We start from the raw sequence: 20,228 nt of genomic DNA, 5'->3' as shown, positions 1-20,228 counted from the left end.
AAATGCAGTGGGGTTACAGCCTCTTGGAATTGTTCAGTGTTCTTGCCATTAGGAATGCAGTGGTTGTAATTGTCTGTAGTTGATCACAGGATTGTGTGTTCTGTGGGTGAGGTTAGGAATGTGCACTATTCAGTGGAAGGCATTAACATTGGGGAGAGATACTTCTAAGAAATTTATAATCACAGCTTGGCCCGAGAAGGTGAGCAACAGCAAAAACAGCTTATCAAGACACGTGTGCTGTCAGATAGGCCAGCTTTGAGGCTGTAGACAGTACTGTCTGAAATGAGAAATTTTGTAGAGCTCAGCTGCTGCTTTTCTGGAGGAGAGTCCAGCCTTACAAAAGCATGAGAGGTTCTTTGAAGGCATCTGCATGTGTGTGACTATTTCATATCTTGTTAACAGCGTGAAAGACTTTCTCCCGAGTTGGACACAGCGGGTTGAGTTCTGTCACTTTTTGGTTAGTCTCTACAGAAACAGTGACTTGGTGAACAGACTTGGTAAACATACCTACAGGGAAATCGGGAAGGGAAAGGTTGAACAATGGTTTTCCTCCCGTGTCGTATAGACTTTTGACTTGTATATAATATCAAGAGAAGACAGTTACTTCACACTTTATTTTGGTATGCGTATGTGACCATGTAGTTGAGGAGAAAGATAAGTCGAATAGAAATGACTGTACTTTTCGAGATAAGCTTAAAAAGTGTCACCTGTCAAAAAAAGCACATAATTTCTTTTTACTACTAGGCAAAGAGGCAATAAAACAATTTTCTGTGAGTATTAATTTCAGAGAGAAGTGGTCAGTAAAATTGAACTACTTGTTGAGGCTAGGGAAGGTGGGAAATGCTGTGTGCCTGTACTGTGTCAAATGGATTTTAAAGTCTGTCCTCCTTCTTTCTCTCCTTAAGGTAACGAATTGTTATTCCTTAGATAAATGATTTTCTCTTGTGCCTCAGAATTCATTACGGGATACGGGATAATGTTAAGGTGCTAGAAAATTTGTCATGTAGTCCATGCTGTTTTCTGATTTTAAAAGTGATACTTGAAGGAACACTACAGATGACAATCTCTATTCATTTAGCAAAGACAACTTTATCCCCTTTTAATCTTTACTTCATAGTGTACAGGAGCGTGCTATGATAGGTTGAAGTCCAAACATTTCCTATGGTTTTTATGTTCACTGTCTGTATGTGTTAGTTTTAATGGTGGATTTCTGTAAGTTTATTCCCTTGGCAGAAAATTGTGAAGTAATGGTTGGGAATGCAAAGTACTTTTGTCTGTGCTTTTACAGTGCTGTTTGGGTATTTATGTAATGGAATAATAACACAAGATTTGTATAAACTGTTAATTGCAGGGTGGGTTTTGCCTCTAGAGTCATGGGATCACTGTGGTCCGAATATCTTATCGGTTGCAAGGAAACTTGTAGTATGAGCTTCATAGGTGTTTACTGTGTTGTGATGAGCACAGTTGGTTAGCTTTGACTAAAATAATCTTTATAAGAACAGAAACCTTGTATGAACTGTTTGTATAATTTGAAACATTTATAAAAATAAGTTCTTTCACCGTATGAGAATTCCGTTTTAACCTTTAAAAATCAGGTTTTCTGGTTTTGGCTACTTAACAGAAACCTTGTATGAACTGTTTGTATAATTTGAAACATTTATAAAAATAAGTTCTTTCACCATATGAGAATTACGTTTTAACCTTTAAAAATCTGGCTACTTAATATTTAATTTCCATTTACTTTTCCTGAATACGCTGTGTGTATTTATTGTGATCGTTTTGGTACTATGAGATTCTAAATGTCGGATTATTTTGGGAGGGACAAACGAGGTTATTAATTGAGCATCTAGGCAGCTGTTTATGCTACCTAGTTTAGTGTGGTGGCCCTGCACCAAATCTTTCTCAAGGTTTCGTTCCACAGAATTCTGCTCTCTCTAGGGCATCATCCCTTTTGGAAGCTGTACAAGCGTTTGTGGCAGAAGGGTGTGTTCTAGGTGTAAATGGGATCTTTCCTTCTTCCTGTTCTTAGTCAGTCAGGTGTGCTTCTCTGTGGAAGGAATTGTTCCCTCTCCTGTCTGGAATGAGAAGACAGAGTGGTTGTAATTGTTTCTCCCCTTCTGGCTGCCATTGGCAATTACGACAGATGGTGTTGAGATACATGTGTAGAAGTGTGTTATGTACAGCTTCTCTTTACAGCATCCTTGGGCTGAGGCTGTCAGGGTTTGTTAGATGTTCCTACACCTTACTGCAGGCACCTTGTCCAAACTTTGCTAAATATGGCTTCAGTGTTCTTACACTAAGCAGCTGCAGAGGCAGTGAGAGATCTTGTTCTGCATAGAGATGTTGGGATGTAAGAGGTTTGCCATCAGATTTGCAGTGGTAGCGAACCTTCCTGTTTCCAAACTGCCCAAGTCGACAAACACAGCAGGCATAATTCCCTGCGCCGTACCTAGGCGCTCAGGGACTGGGAACCATCAGCCATTTTTGGAGAGTACAGCCACTGAGAGTTTCATTTGTCAAGAAATCCTAGCTTTTGGGTTCGTTGATCGCTCAGCCTTAACTGCTTTTTCCTTTTTTTCTTATTTGTTCTGTAGTTAGTAAACAACATGCAGTTATAAAATATCTGGCTCTGCCTGATGCCTCCATTTCAGCTGTGCTTTGCAAGTTAGGGACGACACTCTCTCTGCCTTGGATCCTGTTCTCGCTCTGAAAGAGTTGAGACAAGACCCTTGTTCCTGAGTGCTCATTTGCTGCAAGAGATTTTTATTTTTCTTCTCAAAAAGGAAATGTTCTACTGGACTGATTATCTTCCTGCAGTTAACTTGTCGTATTATCTGCCCGATTCAGTTACTGAAGGTACTTGAGGATTCTGCCAAGCTTCAGCTTGTAATTGGAGTTTCAGGCTTCTAGCGCAGCCTGGATCTGATGACCTTTTTCTTTGATTTGATAGTAAACGAGTTCATTCCTTTGAGAAAAGGACTTTCCTGGTAACCCTAGTATTTGCAAGAAAGTGATAGCCAGACACTGTTCTCAAATAATTTACTTTTTTAGTTACCTTACTTTCTACCCAAGATCTTGCTGAAACTTGGCAACCTTATGCCAGTGTGAAACCAGCAGGTTACCTGTTAGTATTCTTCCTTGATCCTTCTGCTTTGGATTTGGAGCACCTTTGCCCGCTGTGAAAGAATAGTTCCATCATTTACCTTCCGCAGTAACTGACGTACTACTTGCATAGCTGTCGTGGAAGCTTTTGGAGAGAAAACACTTTTTTTGGTGTGATAGTTTTTCAGTAATGTGTCTGGAAGGTTCTTGGGAGCTTCCTCCAGGTGATACAGTCCTGGAGTCCCACTGTGGAACACCCATGGAAATGAGGGCTCTGAGAAGGAGGCTGTCAGACAGTGAGTTCAGATTTTGCTCCAACACAACATTCCCATGTCCTTGCTTTCTTTGTTGAAGTTCTTGGAGCTTTGAGACTGAGAATGCACCTTGTACTTCTCAGACCCTCATGAGAATACTGGGAAGCACATGGTAAATGGATCAGGTAGGGTTACAATGCATTCCAGGGCTGATTGCTTGTGCCACGTGTTAAGGTGAAAATTGATCCAAAAGAATTCCATTTAATGACAATGAACTCTTGCTTTGGTAAATAATTTGATATTCTATGCTTTATTTGGGAAAACTTGTATTATTAGGGTGCAGGTCTCCGAATTCTATGCAAACAGCTCCTGGGGGTTTATTGTACTAAACATATTTACAATTAAACACAAAAAATAGAACTAATAAGATGAAACCATTGACTTTTTCAAATTGGAAACTGCTCAGAATTGTTAATTTTTGAACAATTTTCTTATTCATGGTAGAACCAGCATTCAAGGCCTTGCAATTTTACACGTGATGACTTTTCAGGACTTTTGTACGTTACAGTGAATGTTTGAAAGTAGGTATTGTGAAGGATGCTTGTGTCAGTCTGCAAAGCTTGTTGTGTACATTCCATCCTCTCTAATAGTGCCTCACATTTACGTAGGTTCTACTAAAGAAGGAGGAGCTGGAGCTGTGGATGAAGATGATTTTATTAAGGCATTTACAGATGTTCCTACTGTACAGGTAAGATGCAGTGTATACTCATGGTTGTTTTCAGAAGTACGCTACTGGCAATGCTGTGTGTTTTTTTTAGGCAAGTGTCATAACTTTTCCTTCTTTCTGAATTTACAGTCTCCATGGGAAGCCTTTACTTTTTCCAGACAGTTACAAAAAACCCCACCTTTTCTTTACTGTCCTACTAATGATTATCACACTGTGTTTCAGCTAAAATCCATTACTGCTTTTCTTAATCTTTTCCAGGGAGCGAATGAAAATAATTGTGTGTTTTAATTTTAATGAGAAAAAGATTTCCGTAACGTTTGGAAAATTTAGGACTTCAATTTCACAGGATAATCTAATAATATAGGCAAATAGTTTAAAAAAAGTATTTTCATATGTGTCTGAATTGTAATGGTGCGTGTCTGGCATACATGTCCTCATCTCTAGCAATACTTAAAACCAAAATCTAGTGCATTATTTGAATACTAATGAACCTGTTGGATTCTGAGTTCTTAGTTGAAAGATGAGTTTTTAATTTCTATTCTTTAAGTGTGGGAACTGCACATACCTTGTACTTTCACACAGTTGAGCCATTTAGCATGCTTGTATCTTCCTAGACCTACTTTGAAAAGTTTCCCTTGAGCAGCTGAGGTGGAAGGCAACCACAAACTCAGTCAGCCATGGTTCCCAAACACCAGAAGGATTTTGATGACTCCTTTTTCTTCATACGTACTTCTGTTCTATTTTTATTTCCCAAGATGATAGTGTAGTTATTGTTAGACCTCCTCCTGTAGGAAGAAATACTGTCTGCTTTTATGAAGGAACACTTTATCTCAGTGGCTTCTGTCACACTGAGGAAATCTTTTTCTTATGCTGTAAGAGCTTTACGTTTCTCTGCCTCTCCAGACTCTGTTAAGAGTTCTTTAGAGGGCAGAAACATGGAGCTCTTAATATTATTTATCCCCAGTATGTTAACAGAGCCATATTCCGCTGCAGCGAATGGGCTGCCTCTAGTTTGATCCTTTAATATTTGCAGTCCCAAGCAGAGTTCTCTGATCACTCAAGTTGGTTAATGACGTTGCAAGAGTGAAAGTGGGATAAGTGTGTGTCGTTGATGAGCGCACACGACTTTGTCTGACTGCTGGATGATCTAGGAAGGTAGGGTCGTTCCTAAACTTCAGGAGGTGGAGGAGAAATACCCACTTGTCTTTACTCATCTCACACGAGTTGAGGTGAGGACAATAGGGAGAAATGCGTAACTGACCTCAGAGTAACCTGTTTGTTTCATAGATGAGAATATAAGAAACATCTGCTGACCAGGGAAAAAAAAAAAAAAAAGAGTGGAGGGTTTTGTGTGTATCCTTAGGAATAAAGACTTTGGTTGTGGACAATCTCTGGTCTTTCAACAAAAAAAAAAAAAAAAAAAGGCAGATCCCATGTTCTGAGGGCATGTTAATTACTGAGGAGAAAAGTTTCTGTACCAGACCCTGTGAATAAGAATGTTTATGACCTATAATTGGCCAGGTTATTCTGAAAGCAAAGAAAACTTGTCAGACGGAAGGGAGAGAGGGAGTTGGAGTTGTTAGTACATTAGCCCATTCCCATGTCTTTCTGTCTTCATCTGTCAATTTTACTGCTGGTTTCAGTGAAAGTAAGGAAGGGCATTACATTATGGAAAAACAGATCAAATACTGAATTAAAATAAAGTGCATCTGGATTAATGAAGTAAATGGAGGTTACTACCGGTTTGCGTACGTTTAGCTCTTTCTTAGAAGCCTCCAATGGTGGATCTGCCTTCCCAGTAACCTGCTCCAGTGACTGCTCATCGTTTATTTCTTAGGAATATAATATTGTTTACTCAAATCTAGTTTGCAATCCCCATATCCATATGTGTAGTTCGTAACCTTACTTGCATTTGAGCTTTTAATTTTTCTTTCTTTGATGTTGCACTTACCTTTGATGTATGTGTGTGTGTGTTGCCCTGTAATGAATAACAGCAGACTGTGAAGGAGATGGTGATTTTGAGATAGTCTGATGGATCTGTGTGCCAAAAAGTACTGCGGTGAGAGGATTGTGCCTTCGTATTTAAGACTACAACCATGTTTTTACCACTGTGTGCTTAAATTTGAGAAAATTCTGTGTTCAGGTTATTAGGAGTAACTCCTATTAATAGCTAGAATTTGGTTCACAAGAAGTTTAATTGTTTTATAAAAGTCTGATGTGGGAACTTGTGGATAAAAAAAATGTATTATGTCATTGACTGGACACAGAGTTTCGTCTTGTCCTTCTAAAAGCATAATTAATCAAGGGCAGGGAGAAAAGAAGTTACTAAAACATAACCTTTTATTCCTCTGAAACTAATATAGGTGTGGACCACCTTGACAATTTAGGATTTTTCAGTGGAATTAGAGTTTTAATTTCAGGACAAGATAAAATTTTGCCATTTGCTAAATTTCTCATTACAACGCCAATTTGAACAGCAGAAATTGCATAGATCCAAAATGGTTTGTGCCAGGTAATTAAAGAAAAAATTAAATTCTATGCTTAGGCATGCAAGAGGGCAGACATAAACTATCCCTTGTACCTGTTGCTTCTCTGCTTCTCTTTTGCCTAGCATGGTTTAATCCTTTGCCAGTAACTACAGCATATGGTCTCTGATAGTGCATATGATAACGAAAATGTCCAGTTTTTGAGGATCTACTCATTGAGACAGAACCTCAGGCTAAGTTTGCAGTGTGCACTGAACAGATCTGGTAGCTGCCACCAAAGGGTATGATCCCGCATCCCTACTTAGTGCGCTTCACTTTGTTGTGATGTGTTGGCACAGGCTGCTGAGTTGGCACCTTGTAGGCCTAGCTTTTACTGTGTTGAAATCCTGAATTGGGAAGGAGACAGGGCAAGGTGGGTGATGGTAAAGGGGGAGCCTGAGGAGGATTAATTTTGTCACGAATTCTGATGGCATTAGGGTCACTGTAATGTGAGATTTCATCTTAAGTTGACCAGTTACTACTCCCACTTTTAAAAGGGAAATAAGAAATTTCTTTGATAATGGAAATTGAATTTGATAAAAATGCTTACAGAGACAAATATAATGTTTATCCTTAATAGTGTGGTACATAGAGAACTAGTGTTGGAGCAAATTAGTATTGTGTAACAAGTATTATATGCTACCAGTAGTATACACAAGTGTATTAAACTGCGATACAAAAACTCAGGTTTGATTTTGTGGGCAGTGGACTAGAAAGCGTTATGCTTAGACTTACTGCATTTACTGAATCATTTACTGTTTTTAAATAAGTTCTGCATCAGTTGTTTATTGACTTCCAATGAAGAAGGGGGGTGGCAGTGCCTGTGAAACTTTAAATTTTGCATATTCAGTGGAAGCAGAAAAGAACTTATGTCTAGGAGAACAGAAGGGAAGTCACTTTATTTCTGATGTTGATAATATGTTTTTATGCTTACATTCTTTAGAAATCCACTGTTGCACATATACAGTTATCAATAAATATATTAATTAATGTATTACCAAATAGCAACCGACTTATGATTGGTCAGGCTTCAGTTTTGCTGGAGTTCCTGTGTACAGGATAGACAACTGTGACTGTAGGCTGTTCCTTAAATTTATTTACTGACTTCATAGGTTGTTAAATGATAGGCTTGGAGTATTAATATTGAAGCTATTGAAGGTACTAATTAATTTTTTCAGACAAACTTTTAACTTTAGTGCTGACTAGCAGCCCAGTTAGGCACTTGTAGAGCCCTGCACTCCTGTAATGCAGAAGAGAGTCCTTGCCCCAGAAGAGTTGCATTGGGTTCAAATCAAATTGGTTGAGTGTCATTGTAATAGTGGGTACGAAACGATATTGAGCTGCAGTATTACTGCAACAGGTTGCCTAAAGCCTCTGCTCAGGTTGGATTTTTTTAAATGGAGTTAATGAAATTGTAGATATGATTAGATCATCACAAAGGTGACAGGTGAAGTCTTGAAAAAAATGTTGATTCTTCAGCTTTTCTTTTAATGAATATTCACTACTCAGTGATATCATTAAGGATGTGCCTTAAAATGCTCATTTATACCTCTTAACACAGTTCCCTTAAAATTTTGGTGTTTGATTTTTTTCAGAATTATAATTGTATTTTCAGTCTTCTCGAACTGTTTGCCTTTACCAGGTTACCTGTGATACTAACAATATTAATGTTCTGTTTTTTAATACTTCAGATCTATTCTAGTCGAGAACTTGAAGAAACATTGAACAAAATCAGGGAAATTCTCTCAGATGACAAACATGATTGGGATCAACGAACTAATGCGGTAAACTACTTATCTGGTTTCAGGTTTGGGTGGGTGTGTTTCATAAAGCACAGGCAGCTAGATATTTTTAAATAGCTTTTCTCAAAGTAACTACACTTCAGTAAGCAAGTAAATTTTTATTTTAATTTTTGAACGTTTAATTTCGATGTACCAAATAAGTTTGAGCAAGTATTTTAAAAAGGCCAAAATACGTTGTTGCTGACATTTAAGTGGAAGATTTTCTAAAAGCCGTTGTGCATGTTTGAGTTTGCATTTATGCAAAATTACATATTCTGCAGGTAAGCTGCTGGCATTAGTCCTTACTACGTATGGCTACAGTAAGTTCCACTTGCAGGATGAAAAGGTTTGTGTGTACGTAGCATTTATATTTTTATCAGGTTTATGGTATCTCGGTGTTTGGAAACAGGTATGTGAACAGAATTATATATTTGTGTATTTGTCAACTGGGATCTGAGACTTTTTAGCTCTAGAATTCACATAATAGGTTTATTTTACAATTTTTGAAATTACTACCTTATATTTCAAAATGATGCTTTGCTTTAAAGACATGCCTACGTATATTTTTGCAATGAAGTTGTTACTTTTTTTACTTTGAGGTGCATATTGGTAGTGTCCTCGACTAAATGCCTTAAATTTTTTAGCTGAAGAAAGTTCGGTCACTGCTTGTTGCTGGAGCTGCACAGTATGATGGATTTTTCCAGCATTTGCGGTTGTTGGATGGCGCTTTCAAGCTGTCGGCGAAGGACCTCAGATCCCAGGTGGTTAGGGAAGCATGCATTACGGTGGCGTAAGTATCTTCTATGTGAGTCTGTGTATGTTGCTGGATTTCAGTGTCAATTTGACTTAAAGATCCTTTATCGGTGTTGCAGGAGAGATGATCTTGTTGGGCTGCTGTATATTATAACTGGTAAAGAATCCAGTCAGCATCTGAAGCTGCAGAGAAAAAGGCACATTTAAAGGAATTTATTCTTTTAGGTGATATATGTAGTTGATAATCCTATAGGAGTTTGTCTGTGAGGAACACATTACCTTCACTACACCGAGTACTTAGCACAGGGTGATAGAAACTGCTCTAAGTGCGACTGTAATACTGAGGGCTACTCTTAGGTGCACTTAGTTTGAGTGATTGGCACAGGACTTTACTGTGAGTACCTGTAATAAAGTGAGCCACCCTATACTGTTTTGAGTCCTTTTGCTTGACTGTGTAGTTGTCTGAAATGAAGTTTAAAAAGACAAAACCCAAGTGAAAGCTTTAGTAAAATATTGTACATTTTGGTGAGGTAATATCTTCGATGTCCGTGATAATTTTAGAAGCTGTGGCTAGCCAGAAATAAGGTCTCCATCCTCATCATCTTGGGGACTTTCATTAAATTTGGGGAGAGAGGAAATAAGCCTTATTTTTACACCATGTTTTCCATGGTTTGTTGTGGATTTTTTCCCCTCTGGAAAGGCATGAATGTAACCACTGATTCTCAGTGGCCGTGTGGAACAGATACACCCCAGATTTCACCCTTGCTGTTCTGGTCTCTGGCTTAAACATACCATGAGGACCTGTTGGAGCATACAGCTGTCCCTGCCAGGGAAATTCAGGCTTCGGGGAAAATAATGCTAACCTTTCCTAACGTGAAGTAGGGAGTAGCATAAAAGTACTGCAAATGTCCTCATCCTGCATTAAAAAGGAAAAACATCTTGAACGATAAATCCAAAATCTTACGGAAATCATTTATTTTCTAGGTGTGTTAAAAAGCAGAAATACTATGATATTTTATGTGGATATGAGAATTTTAGCCTTTCAAATTGAAATTCTTGTTTTTCATTACAAAATGACGTTATTAGTGTTCAGCTTCGTAATGTCTGCTAAGTAACAAAAATATTGCACAAATCCTGCATTTCTAGGGACTAGGAAATTACAAAAATCAAGAAATTCTGTTGTTTGGAAAGCTAAATCCTTAAAATGTAAAATTAACTTTGTTACTTTAAGACTAAGAAATTAATTTTTGTTAACAACCTGTATTTATTTTTCCTAAACAGCCATCTTTCAACTGTTTTGGGAAACAAGTTTGATCACGGCGCTGAAGCTATTGTGCCTACTCTTTTTAATCTGGTTCCCAACAGCGCCAAAGTGATGGCAACTTCTGGGTGTGCAGCCATTAGATTCATTATTCGGGTAGGTGTTCCTCTCTCACTTTGCTTCCTAGGAACATTCAGGTAGTGGCTCTTAGCGGAGATGATAACGAGTCTGAAATACAGGGTTATAAGTCATTCTTTCACGGAGAGGCAATTTTTCTCACAGGTGAACCAATATTATTTATCATCGAAATCAATTGGCAGCATTACTGTTGCAAAGATGGAGGAATAGGTGTGAAAAGCAAGTCCGTTTCATGGGTTTCTTTGTGACATGTTAACTGTAAAAAGGCAAGTGTATTGCAAAGTTTAACTGGGTTTAACTGCCTTTTTTGGAGAAGACAAAGTTAAGCTAGTAGTTAAGAAGCGCTTTCATTTTACAAAGGAATTACGTATAAAATAATTGGAACTGTGGAGTTCATGATAAAATGTTGAAGAGGCCAGAAATATGTGGATCAGTTGAAAATGCACAAGTTCATGGAAGAAAAGCCCAATATCAATTTTAATCTTTGAGTTTAAGAACTGTCTAAGACGAGTCCTTAAAGCTGTAGTGCATAGAAGAGGGGAATTCTGTATATTAGCTGCTTTTTTAATTGTCTGTTCTTAAGCATCTGCTACTGACTGGTGTCTGAAGCAAGATACAGCTAGATTTTTGGGACTTGTACTGATACTTTTCAATTTCAAATATGAGTGGGAAGTTGCCTATAGTTTCCACATCAAAAGCTGCCAAGTTCTTAATGCTAGTCACTTTCTGCTGCTCACTGTGATCTCATCTGTGGTTTTAATTTTCTAAGTTGTTGGAAACCCAGGTGGTTTAATCACACCTTTTACTGCTGTCCTCAGTATGTTTTGGAATCTGTACTTACTGTGCCTAACCATGCCTCTGAGAACGTGCTGTGAGACTCCTGCATTACTGTTGTGTCAGCGCTTGGGCCAAGGAACGCTGGCATTTTTTTCTCAGACTCTTGCAATGTGCTGTGAGGTGGCGAATGCCAAGGAGTTGAGAGTGGAGGAAGGAAAACACCTTGCACAGGATGATTTAACTTGTGAGAGAGCAATACCATTTGCAGTAGGCGAGTTCAGGCATGTAAGAAACTAACCCTTCTTTGTTGTTTACAGGGGCCAAATCAAGCACCAGAAAAGCAGCAGGAAATAAAAATTCACCTATTATCTTACAGCAGTTTTATGGGTTCAGTTCAGTTGGAGACAAGCCTACACATCCGCTATAGCTGCCCTGATTTTGCTTAAACTTCTTATTCTGAGCTGTAATTTAACACACTAGATTGGAGTCATAGAAGCAAGAAAATACTATCCATGGGTGTTCAAACACCCAACCAATAAATCGCTCATGCAAGGTGTTCTGACAGAAAATTCAGGTTTCTTTGGAAAAAGAAATAAATATGAGTGTCTGATTGCTGTGAGAATCAGTCTCCATAAAAAGAGGGAGGCTGTATTATACCAGTGATCTACAAGTGCTCCGTCTCATCTTTGCTGCTTTCTTGGATTTCATGTTTCTTCTCCAGATAGTTCTTGCACTGTAGTCTGATTTCTCTTTCTTGACTCTTAGTAAATCGAGAAAGCAAGTTGAAAAAAAAGAAAAACGGGCAGGGAGAGGGTGTGTCATGATGGCAGAAAATCTTTTCCAGAGGGAGGTGAGATTCAGGTTGGGCAGTTGAGCCGCAGGGTGGGTTGGGAGAAAGCGTGTGTCACTACAGCTTCAAAGGGGGAACAGATGAAATGTGCAGTCTTAAAGCTGAATGAAAGCAAGCCTGAGGCTTTGATTCCTTTGCAAAACACTTTCTAGAAATTACAATGTCAGTAGCTCCAAAGACTTGGAACATACAGGTTTCTCCATCCATAAAAATGTTTTATTCTTTCCCATGATTGTTCCCTTGCTGGCAGTCATGTGCTGCTTTTCAGTTTGAAAACTATGCAAAGCACAAACAAAACCCCTAAAACCCTGTTTAAAAGTGTATTAGTATGAACAAATGCAACTGTAAGGCTCTTCCAGATTTTTGGATTAACTCCCTCCTAATTCTGAAGTTGGCAGTACTCTGAGAGCTGATAATTATCTCTCTGCTTTTCTTGGCGATTCGTGTGTTTATACCCTGCAACAATAACCTGAGGAGAGAGCATGATACAGGAGAGCTAAGAATCATTCTGCACTACACTTTTAAACAGTTTTTTAATAGGCTGCAGTCTCACACTTTCCTGGGAACTGTTTTGAAGTTGTGTTTAATCAAGAAAATAAGAAGTGAACCGAAAATGGATTTGTTGAACCATGTTGCTTTTACTTGGAATTAAAATGTTAATACTCTGTGTCTACAATTAGTTAAGATAAGGTTAAGTAAGGCTGCTTTAATTCCGAATTAAAGTATTGCATTTGGATTAAATGTAGTTTATCTTATCCACTTTAAATGGCAGTTCAAGGTTTTTCTTTTCCCATGAGCATGTTAGGTGTTTCCATATAGATTATATGCACAAGCTTGTTTATATTACATGTCATATTTTTATTCTTATTGACAGATTTTCCATTAAAAGGAATTTGGTCTTTGTAGCACTGATTGTATTGATTCATCTCTAAAAGATTGCCTATAGTTTCAGATGGGTTCATTTGCTTTTTGTTCCACAGCTCTGATTTTTAAGACTGTCAAGTCTATGCTTTTTTTTTTTTTCTGTGGCGAAACTAAAACAACACCAGCTTACAACCCCTTTGGGGTGACACATTGAGCCTTCGTTTGTGACTTGTAACAGCTAAATATTGCATATCGTGATGTGTGTGACGTGATGATTGTTCATGAGATTGCTTGACATTTTGGTAAAAAATAGGTGTAATCAATTCACATGCTAGCAGCGGTCTCTTATTTAACAGTGTTCTACTTTTAGTTTCAGTAAGCAATTTCAATGATGGCAACTTTTATTATGTTGGTAATTCCATTTGACTTAATGGGTACAGTGCAAATTCCGGAACGCTTTTGTCATTAACTGACTTGTTTTTTCTTCAGCATACCCATGTGCCACGACTCATACCTTTAATAACAAGCAACTGTACCTCAAAGTCAGTTGCCGTTAGAAGGTGAGTACATTATCAATGACAAATTATTAAAGCTGTTGCTTTTTTAAATATGATGACTATATGTTCAAAACAGATTTGAAGATTTATGGCCATTAACTCTGAATACACAAAACTCTGTTATCCAGCTAAGTACAAAAATAGATTTCAGCAAAGTTACACTGGTGGATGTTGAGGAGTGGTACTTTCTGCCATAGTGGGGGCATCTGCATCCCTCAATTTAAGTGGTACTTTCTGCCATAGTGGGGGACGTGCACTGCATCCCTCAATTTTTTCTGATTTGAAGTGTTCTAGCACTTGTTGAAAAAAGTACCTTCTGATTTAAAACCAGAAGGAAACCAAAAAAGCTGTAGTTGAATCTGCATTGCTTAGTCTGATGAGAAGAAGCAACGCAGGTATCGAGAGGCATCGGGAGAGCATGGAACATATATGCACGTCTTTGCCAAGATCAGCCTGAGCCTGGGAGTTACTGTTAGGGCCAGACTTGACAGGCCTGGTGAGGTCAGCTCTTGTCAAAGCACTGCAGTGTGTGACAGCACCTTGCTCTCCTGATGCCAGGAGGACTCCGCAGCATTTGTACCATGCGGTTTGAGTGCGTGGAGCAAGGCTGGCTGATACTGTGCCCAGAATAGTAACCCTGCCATGCTGGGGACTGTGGGGTTAAGACAGTGGCCGCTACCTTAGACAGGACGTGACGGGTTGTCATGTTTATCAGTATGCCTAAGTATCAAGTTTATGGTATCAATAAGAGGTATGTCTTCAGCATGTTGCTGTTTCCCGGCACGTTGTACTTGAACACTTGCATGGGCTCTTGAGAGAATTCATTTATTTCTGACAGAGTTTTATTTTCTGCACGGAATCTCACAGGAGGAGTTCAGACTGTTTCTGGACTCACTCTAACCTGGAAAGCAATACAGCTGTGTGTGCAAGAAATAACTTGAGCATCTAAAGTATTTGTTCTGAATCTAAACTGTTTTTTCATCTAAAGCAAGTATTGCCTGAATCCAGATTATACTGACCTATCATAACTTCTGGTTTGACCACTTACCATGGCTTTGCTGAGGAATTTTAGACTGTCGATGGCTTTGGTGCTGCAGTTCACAATCTGGCGAGCATCAATGAATGTGGCCATAACTGCATTGTTTTCATACTGACTCAAGTGCTTTGGAAAGACAAACTAAAACTAGATCGATTACAATAGTGAAGAGCCTTTCAAGGCTTCTTGCCAAGTCTTGTAGGTGTCCAAAGAATTTGAGCAGAATAAAAATGAAATCTGCCCCTCCAGAACAGGTCAAAGAGGCAACATAGCCAGAAAAAGTAATAGTTTCAGACTGTCTACTACCTTTTTGGGACTTGTTACCTAGACCTTCCCAATCCGTGTCACTGTTCACCATGATCTAGCGTCAGACGTATTTTTCAAGTGTGCCTTTTGCTAATGTCTGTCTGCTAAATTGTGAAGGATTTTGAATCAATAATGAATAAGGTTACATAGCTTGGTTTGTAGAGTGCCAGCCAATCTTTAGGAGTGGTTTCGGTGTGCAGAGCCTTGCACTAATGGTCTCATGTTTTCCTGTATGCTATATACTCGATAATGACAGATGAAAGGGTGGGAATAGTGTTTGGGAGAGAATTACGCTGCTGGAGAAACATTATGTTGTGACTTCATAGCTGAATTTTTAAAGTAGTGATTTTTAAAAAATCTTATATATTAAGATTTTATCATTTGTACTTTTTTTTAAGCTTTATTGGTTTTTGTCTTATTTTGGGGCTGATAAAAGTAACATATCATATGTGCAGTAATATGACTTGAGCCACAAATGGTTACTTGTACCACATCTATTTTTTTTGAGGTTTAGGATTAGTTAGCCTGCATGTTTGCTTTTTATACAGAATATTTCAACTTTGCAGTAAGGTGACCAGTGTCGTCATTTGACAGATAAACATACTTTCATGTATTTGTTTCCCTCAGGGGAAAGAACAGAGTTGTTGTTTATTCCACAAGCACATTAGAGAAATGAGTATTAATTAAAACTTTTTGTTCTGTCTTTTTAGGCGCTCCTTTGAATTTTTAGACCTGTTATTACAAGAGTGGCAGACACATTCATTGGAAAGGTATGGGCCTGTATACTTTTTCCCCAAGTACAAACTGCTAATGAATTTTAAGACAGAAATCTTTTCATAGGATCTTGGAATTGGATTATGTTGTTAGTGTTGGCCAACCTCTCTGGCATAGACAACCATTCTAACACAGCAAGTCATGTGGCTTATTCAGGTGCCAGGGAGAGGAGAGCTGTATGCTCCAGCCTTGACTTTGTGTTTCCTTCTCTCATCATCCTCCACCTCACATCCCGTACCTCACATGAGCAACGCGTACGACGCTTTGTAGTTTCACTTACATCGTGTATCCTGTGCAGTAAAGATGCACAGGTAAGCATCTGTCTTTTCTCCTGAAAGGAGGAAATTTGTGTGTTCGCCATAAAGAGGGAAGGTGGGGTTAGGCTGGAGGACTTTGTCTGATAAGGAGTAAGAACACATTGTAGCTTCTCTGGGTATGTAGGAAAATCGTACATGCATCAGCTCTGCAGGATGTGTACTGCAAGCACAGAGTGAGAGCAAATGGTCTACAAGGCCTCCAGAGAAGGCTCTGAAGAGCTGATCCAGCTCCACAGTCATGTTTCAACCCCTCAAGGTGCTCCTGAGAAAGGGAGCAGCGGGGAGATCACTTTGTGTGTCAGAGTGCGTATGCGTGCATTAACAAAAAAACCTCAAACAAACCCCCCAAAACCAACCAAACAAAACCCCAAACAAGCAAACAGAACAGAAAAAGACCCCAAAACCTATTTTGAATTAAAACCTGTTTATCACCACAATCTGTTTTTTTCTGGTGGGCGTTTTGCCTTTCTTTGACTGTGTGTTGAGATTTAGAACTTGTACACCAAAAGCCTTCAGAGATGAATTTCCAGGAAAGCAAACTTACTAATCTTAACTTTTTTCTTTTTCTTCCTACTAGTACGGATGAGGAAATAATTTTTCCATTTCAGTAAAGCAGGTGTCTTTTAAAAAAGTATCTTTAAATAACTTTTCAAGTCTTCTAGGTAGATATATGTCTGGAAAGTAGATTGTGATTCTTTTAGATTGAAGGAGAAGCTTACCTAAACCTGTACAGAAGGTGCAGTTATGTCATTGGTGTGCTTAAGCATTTGTTTACTTCGTATCTCAGAGCTACTATCTCAGCTGCTTTTTACTTAGAGAAATGTTAGTTAAAGGGTAAAACTTCACTAAAAATAGAAATTGGAGCAGCAAAATGGCATGAAGAATGTCTGTCTTCTAGGCATGCAGCTGTCTTGGTTGAAACCATCAAGAAGGGCATTCATGATGCTGATGCAGAAGCAAGAGTGGAGGCAAGAAAGTGAGTTTTATCTACATTTCGCTCTGAAAACTGGTGTTTTTTACATGAGTGATAAAAGGCTCTAATCAGAGGTGAGCGGCTAACTACAGTTGAAGTGGAGCACACAGAATCAGAGGTGAGCGGCTAACTACAGCACACAAGTGGAGCACACAAGTTAGGTTGAAAATTGATGTTTCTGTTCTCAGAGTCCAGAATTAATATCTAGTTTCTTTTGCAAAAGGCATTCTGAAAGTTGAGGCAATTAATACTGTCATGCAGCATTTGAGGATTCTACTGAAACAGGAGTCATAAAGGTTGATATTGCTGCATAATAGTTATTTTTGCCCCCCAGTTAAGTCATTAAACATCTGCAGCACTTTGACTAATGAGTAGGTCAGAAAAGAATTTTGCTCCCCCACAGAATTGGTAAGTGAATGTGAGAAGTTAATTCAGTCCGCGTAGCTGCTTTTTTATGATTGGAGCATTAGTGCATGCATTACGTATTTTCAGTCTGAGTTCCTTTCCTTCCTATCTCTGGTTCATCCTGTAATCTTTTACTTCCTGACTCCACACTTTCAAGAAAATCTGGAGCAATTACATGTGGTTATTCTCTTATTTTGCAGGGCTTATCTGGGTCTTAGAAATCACTTTCCTGGTGAAGCTGAGACTCTGTACAATTCTCTTGAGCCGCCCTATCAAAGAAGCCTCCAGACCTACCTGAAGAGTTCTGGCAGTGTAGCATCTCTCCCCCAGTCAGACAGGTCATCCTCCAGCTCACAGGAGAGCCTCAAGTAAGGGTCACATAACTGTTTCTGAGCCTATAAACAAATAAAAACTCTCTCAAAAGCAAGTGAGCCAGACTTCTGTGGTGTATAGAAAAGCTGCAACTATATTTTGTCTCTTTTAGGTTTGTTTAATCAAAAAACTTTTATTGTGCTTTGCTATATGACAGTATTATCCCAGCAAGATGAAAAATAAGGGGAGTCATTAACTGAATTTTAGCAGGCTGTTCTTATTCATTTATTTATGCTGGCAACCTCTATTACACCAAAATATCTTCAAGGTTCTCATATTGATGTCCAGTATTCTCATGCAATTAGTAAGTCTAGGAACAAAATGATGATGTTAATCCTGTTTTTATCCCTTTCACTGGGAAGCATGAGAGAGAGACATTGACAGTGAGATTCATTCAGATCCGAGATGGGTTTTTCTCCTGTCTTCACAGTTTCTTCGCCCCCCACAGCCAGGGGGTTGGCACTAGATGATCTTCAAGGTCCCTTTCCACCCAAACAATTCTATGGATCTGAGTATTCGCAGTGTTTAGCAGCTTTCTTAGTTACTAGAGGACGGGTTTGTGCTGCAGTCAGTGGTGTATTAAAATGTATAGACGGTCTTGAACAATTCAGTAGATTAAAGTTGGCTTATGTATCAATAGCAAAAAAGATCTGCTGGCTTTTTAGTAGAAATGTAAAATAGTAGTAGTATGTGGTGGGGTTTTTTTTGTCCTTTAGATTCTGGAAAGCTGCCTCGAAGTTAAGATTTCCATTCAGATGCTTCGTTTCCAAAGCCTGAGAAGTTGTCTGCTCACTTCTGACTTGAAAGCAAAGACTGCTTCCAGCATGTTGGAAGCTAATTTCTCTCTCTGTTTTGGCTGCTGCCTTATGTACCAGAGGCTTTCCATCTTCTATGTCAAGTCTTATCTTTCCTATGATATTTGTAATAATAAAAAACTTTTTTAAAATTGCCTGTAATACAGGCTATTGCTAACACTTCCACCAGAAAAATGTTTATTCAAAGATTAATTAATCTTGTTTAAATTAATCTATATTCCCTGTCTGAAAATCAGAGTGCTGTTAAAGAGTTACTAGTAATAAATTGTTAAAAACTAAATTACGGATAAATTAGCATCTTAAAAGTACTCTTAAATCCTCAAGTAAGTGTTACTTCCTGTATTGCAAGATACCAAGTACTGCACTACAGAAAGGGAAGAGTAAAGTAAGAGATGAACAGGAGAGATCATGATACTGGAAATTAATTGTTTCTTCACTAATTTTCATGTTTCAGAAATATGTTCCCTGTGTTACCCAAAATTATATTTCTGGCTTCTAATTCAAATGCCGAGTTCTCCCTGTATAGACTATCTTGCAACATATGGGTATGGTTTTCCTAGAAGTCTGATCCTCCATGATTTTTGACCCTCTGAACTTAAAGCTCTTACAGATCATTGATCAAAAATGTTTTTAAAAACGATGGTGGAATGATAGAAATGTAATGACTTGTGCCTACCTGTATGAAACTGCTTAAATGAAATGTCAAATCACAGTAGATTGTGCAAGAGCTGAAATTGTAACAGTTGTCTGGGCCTTCTGTTTGGATCAACTTGTAAGGTCAGGATGCACCCAGGATGCACCCTGGACCTCCTCAGCTTACTTGCAGCAAAACACCTCCAAAACACTAGTTAGTAATGTCAGAAAATCAGGTATTATTGATAATAAGTTGCAAATACAGGATACTCTCTGAGGAGTTAGGCAGCAGTGCTGACCTCTGTATTGTCATTGAGCACCTGAGCTAATAAGTCAGATGAATGCATAATATTGTGCATCTCTTCTCTCTGCTTTTTGGTTTAAAAATTTTAAAATTAAAATTGTTTGCTAACCCTGGGACTGTAGATCAGGTTGTAATTTGACAACCGATGAAAGTCAGCTATTCCTAGTCAAATGACTATTTAGATGGCTAGATGTCAGTGAATGAATGAAGTATCATGCTTGCTTCCTTCCTTTTCCCTGGTCCCTCTGACTGCATTTTACCCTTCTGAACCAGGCAGAAGGAAGAGCTCACAGTTAAGCTTGAGTAGGCAAAGATTATTTACTTCAGCAACTACTAATATTTGCAGTAAGAGTAAAGGGGAATGGAGAGAAAACTTGGAGGAAAGTATGTGTGACTTTTCTCCTTCTGTAAATTGAGGGAGCCTCTAACGATCAAACGGGAAATGCAGTCTAGCTGCTTGGAAGTTCCACCTTTTTCCTTTTTAATTTGTAACTCAGTTCTTGGGAGATACAGGACTGGAAGAGGTTTAGGAATCGTACACCTTTTCCTTGTTACTGCAGACACTACATAACTTCTTTCATAAATCGAGCTTTTTGTGTAGCTCCTGCTGTTTCTGTTTGACAACTGATGTATCAGCCTGTCGTGGTTTAACTCCGGCTAGCAAAATACCACGAAGCCGCTCTCCCACATGCCCCTCCCCTCCT

General features: G+C 38.6%; 1 protein-coding gene across 1 annotated transcript in view; it reads left to right on the top strand.

The window, feature by feature from the left end:
- Positions 1-20,228, top strand: part of CLASP2 (cytoplasmic linker associated protein 2) — an 89,933-nt gene that overhangs the window by 15,235 nt on the left and 54,470 nt on the right. Inside the window, exons 3-10 of the mRNA XM_010156614.1 lie at positions 4,025-4,104; positions 8,300-8,392; positions 9,034-9,179; positions 10,424-10,559; positions 13,522-13,592; positions 15,642-15,701; positions 16,921-16,998; positions 17,601-17,768. Coding sequence (XP_010154916.1) covers positions 4,025-4,104; positions 8,300-8,392; positions 9,034-9,179; positions 10,424-10,559; positions 13,522-13,592; positions 15,642-15,701; positions 16,921-16,998; positions 17,601-17,768 — 832 coding nt within the window. The remainder of the gene's footprint in view (positions 1-4,024; positions 4,105-8,299; positions 8,393-9,033; positions 9,180-10,423; positions 10,560-13,521; positions 13,593-15,641; positions 15,702-16,920; positions 16,999-17,600; positions 17,769-20,228) is intronic.

This window comes from Eurypyga helias, unplaced genomic scaffold, assembly GCF_000690775.1.
Source record: "Eurypyga helias isolate BGI_N326 unplaced genomic scaffold, ASM69077v1 scaffold7488, whole genome shotgun sequence".
Taxonomy (NCBI): Eukaryota; Metazoa; Chordata; class Aves; order Eurypygiformes; family Eurypygidae; genus Eurypyga; species Eurypyga helias.
Note: the sequence above shows the minus strand (reverse complement) of the source record. Positions and strands in the feature narration are given on the sequence as shown.